At 43.9% G+C, this 4,357-nt stretch overlaps 1 protein-coding gene across 1 annotated transcript; it reads left to right on the top strand.

The window, feature by feature from the left end:
* The first annotated feature begins 1,563 nt into the window (after positions 1-1,563).
* Positions 1,564-4,132, top strand: six6a (SIX homeobox 6a). The gene is made up of 2 exons (XM_047393189.1): positions 1,564-2,465; positions 3,354-4,132. Exons 1-2 carry the CDS (start codon positions 1,894-1,896, stop codon positions 3,517-3,519), a joined length of 738 nt encoding a protein of 245 aa, XP_047249145.1. The 5' UTR covers positions 1,564-1,893; the 3' UTR covers positions 3,520-4,132.
* The last annotated feature ends 225 nt before the right edge of the window (positions 4,133-4,357 follow it).

Here is a 4,357-nt window from a genome sequence, read left to right as displayed (position 1 = left end):
TGAATGGTGGAGCCAAAAAAACACCTGAAAAGGTAATTGTAAGCCCATAAATTTACATATTCAAAGCAAATTGGCATTTTCATTAAGGTGGTGTTGCTCATTCTTATTTTATTATTTACAGTTTTATGTTTGATATTAAATCAAAATGGGGTTAATTGGAAACCAGTAAGAACGAACAGCTTTCATCGCAAAAGGCATTTCATAACCGCGCATCAAAGTCTGTTTTCCTAACAAAAAAAAAGAAAAAAATAAAAATCCTGAAGGGGTGAAATCAGAGCGAGTGTGTGGCGAGTGCGCGTGCACAAACGATAGAGATGGAGGGAGAGAGCGCGCGCGCGTGAGAGATTGAGTACGCGTGGGAGTGGCAGTGGGGGGGGGGGGGGGGGGGGGATCTGTGAAAATAATATCAGGCTTTTCCGTCAGAATGAACTTTACTACTGTATCCAGCCATGAAATAATCTGACCCGACACTTCAAACCATCTGCGCTATCTATCCGCCCTCTTATTTACTAAATCAGCCTGCGCACAAAACGGAGTGTGTCTGATAGCCCACTGAAAAACCCGAGGAGTCCGTCGTAATCCCACACACACACACACACACAGACACATTTCTGCCTGTTATGTTTTATGCGCATCACAAACTGAACGCTGTGTGCGCTGATATGCTGTCGACACTGATGGAGGAATGCTGGAACAGGAAAAAAGTGCTTTCCACAAAAGACTAATTATATCCATTAAGTCTGTTTTCTTCTAAATAATCTGCATTTATTTATTTACAAACGTCAAATATGATCGACAAATATATATTTTGGAAAGATAAAGATTTTGGGAGGCTAAAAGAAAATATTAAGAAACTGACTTTGCAACAAGATTAATTTTGCAATTTTGAAATAGGCAATTATAAAACAGATCTTTTTTTTACTACAAATTAATTCTAAAATAGGCAACAGAACATCAGTCTAACAGATGTTTAAAGAATACAAATTAAATAGCAAACTGATGATCTGTAAGGCTATATAATAAATCCCAATAAGGCGCAGCCTAACTGGGATCACCAGTAGCCACAGGCTCTGGCTAAATATGATATCGTCTGTTTCATTCTACAGTCTGACATTATCTGCTGATTTTTACCTTGGAGCCGTTTGTATTCAGCGCAGCTGTGTCATTTTGCTGCGTAAAACCGCTTTAACGCGCTCCAACGTTAGACTGGGTCGTGCGTCCGTTCTGGCTCTTCAGCGCATTTCCTCTGCGCGCACTTTGTGCGACACAAAGGCGCAGGGAAGGAAGCGCGGCGGGGGCATCGAAACGTTTCAGGACGTGCAGCAAAAAAAAAAAAAAGGTCAAAATGTTGATATTGTGTTTGAAAAGGGAGGCGCTGAGCTCTCCTTTCCGCCTGATTGGCCGAACTTGACAGTGATTGACGTGCATCCATGGCAACCGTGCAGCCAATCTGCCAAGTCCAATAGGAAATCATCGGAGGGGGTTTGACTAGCTTTTTTTCTCTCTCCCCCCCCCCCCCCCCTCCCTTAAAAATACATCTCAGCTCCGGCTTTAATTCTACCCAGCATTCAGTCCCAGGCTACCTTGAAAAATACACCGCCGCTCGGGCTTTAAAGGTTCCTCCATCTTCGGCCCGTTGCTGTCCGCCAAGTTCACCGCGGCTTAGGATGCGGTAGCCGAGGCCCCGCACGGCATCGTCCCTTCTCAGCGGCGTTTCCCTCGGCTGCTCTGACGGTTGGTCCGCTAACTTTTGGATTTGGTTTGTTTTTTTTTTTCGGGTGCCTTGGATTGCCTCGGCGCACGGAGAGAAGACGCTGAGGAGAGAGAGAGAGAGAGAGAGAGAGAGAGGAGCGGAGAAAGGAGGGGGAGAGTGGAAACCCAGGAGAAGCCTCCATGTTTCAGCTGCCCATCCTGAATTTCAGTCCCCAGCAGGTCGCCGGGGTCTGCGAGACCCTGGAGGAGAGCGGGGACGTGGAGCGCCTGGGCCGCTTCCTGTGGTCGCTGCCGGTGGCGCCGGCGGCCTGCGAGGTCCTCAACAAAAACGAGTCGGTGCTGAGGGCCCGGGCCGTCGTCGCCTTCCACACCGGCAATTTCCGCGAACTGTACCACATCCTGGAGAACCACAAGTTCACCAAAGAGTCGCACACGAAGCTGCAGGCGCTGTGGCTGGAAGCGCACTACCAGGAGGCTGAGAAGCTGCGGGGACGCCCACTGGGGCCGGTGGACAAATACAGGGTGCGGAAGAAGTTTCCCCTACCCAGAACCATATGGGATGGAGAGCAGAAGACCCACTGCTTCAAGGAGAGAACCCGGCACTTGTTGAGAGAGTGGTATTTGCAGGATCCGTACCCGAATCCCAGTAAAAAGAGAGAGCTTGCACAGGCTACTGGACTTACACCCACACAAGTGGGAAACTGGTTCAAAAACCGCAGACAAAGAGACAGAGCCGCCGCTGCAAAGAACAGGTGAGCTGGAGCATCCTTTACATGTTTCAGACCACAGAAGGAAAAATAAACATTTATGTGTATGTGGAGCCTGATTACGTAGAAAAACAGGCCAAATTAGAGCCATCCAGCCTCACTATAAATTCACTTATTGGATTCTAAAAAATTCTGCTCAATCTATTTATATTTTGCAGTAAATGCTGCTCTTAAATATTATTGAAGGACTTAATGTGGCAGCCATGCGGTACAAAAGCTGCAGTAATTGTCTGAGATGCTATTTTGGATTATTCGAGATATTTTGTGGGTTGTTTCAGTTATGATGAAAGCAAAAATAGCATTATTAGTGGAGCTGCACTGATTATTTGTTAGTTTGTCATTGTCCGTAACAACAATAACTATAAAAATGTGACATTTAAATTTTCTTTTAGTTTTTTATTTGTCTCTTTTTATATTTTCCCAGTTTTACCAAAAATTAACAAAAAAGACTGTTAGAATTATGTATGTATATATACATAAATAAATAAATAAATATATGTGTGTGTGTGTGTGTGTGTGTGTGTGTGTGTTTGTGTGTTTGTGTGTGTAATTTTATTGGGTTAAATACATTTAAATTGTGTTGATTGTTGTTAAATCCCACATTTCCCCAGCAGACTATTAGTTTTGATGAAATTTGCTATTTTCAATTATGCTCACCAAACATCCCAGTTATAGTTGATTTACTTGTTAAACAAAATAAAAATAGACAAAAACATTTTGAGAAAAAAATAACCAAATCACACGTTTGCATTTTTTTGACAATATCCTAGAAAATATCACATTTTAATTGAACTGGATAAACGGATAGACTCCCATCAAGGCAGCCTGTTTGACACCTCTCTGTCCGTCTCTCTCTCACTGTCCTCCACCCAGGCTACAGCAGCAGGTTCTGTCCGGGGGTTCGGTTCGCTCCTTGGCGGACGAGGACGGCACCGTGGACCGCCTGGGGAACTCCTCAAGTCCGGAGGCCAGTCTGTCCAGCAAAGCGGCCGCCTCGGCCATCTCCATCACCTCCAGCGACAGTGAATGTGACATCTGACGGGCGGACCAGCGCGAATCGACCTATTAAAGGGGAAAAAGACAATCTAATAAAACAAGTAACAGTGCCTGCGTCGAGTTAAAAAAAAAAAAACACACACACACACACACACACACATAAATGCACACACTGATATTTGACGGCTGCCAAAACACGAAGGGACCCGAGATGCGTGGGAGCCTTTCAGGCCTATACTTTTGTTTGCGTTTGACCTACGCGTGGAAAACTGAAAACGGACATTTCACGGACTAATAGTGCTTGAACATGAAACCTTTAAAAAGGGACCGAAATATATAAAAAAGAAAGGAGGAAAAAACGGATGAGGGTGTCCAAACTGGCCTGACCTGCTGTTCTCTGGGGGTATTTCATGTTGAAAAGAACTGTGATATTTTTACTTTAAAGTTTTATAAATAATGTTTATTTGCTTATTTAAAATGATCTGCTCTATTGTCTCTTCGAATTTCATATTCATTTGCTTGGTGTTTTTAATACATACCTTGTACACAGGTGAACCTGTTGAGCATGCGCGCTTTAGTGACATTGTGTTTCAGTAAAAAAAAAAAAAAGGAAAAAGGGTAAAGATAACTTAATAAAATAACAGTTGACCAACAAAGATGTAAGTTTAGTCTTTTCTTTGAGCAATTTTTAATAAATCCGTAGCTTATTTTCTAACTTTAAAATGCTGGTGAGGAATCTTCTGGGCTGTTTTGGTTGAGAGAAGCATTTTCGGGGGGATTCTAACGCCACGGTGCTGCGTTCACTGACACGTTTCAGAGCGAGGTCTAATTGGCCAACATGCTCTGCGTCCCGTAATGCAGGGTGACAGGGAGAGGTCACC

This window comes from Girardinichthys multiradiatus, chromosome 19 (genome assembly GCF_021462225.1).
Source record: "Girardinichthys multiradiatus isolate DD_20200921_A chromosome 19, DD_fGirMul_XY1, whole genome shotgun sequence".
Classification (NCBI taxonomy): Eukaryota; Metazoa; Chordata; class Actinopteri; order Cyprinodontiformes; family Goodeidae; genus Girardinichthys; species Girardinichthys multiradiatus.
The sequence above is the reverse complement of the archived record's forward strand: the minus strand, read 5'-3'. Positions and strand labels throughout refer to the sequence as shown.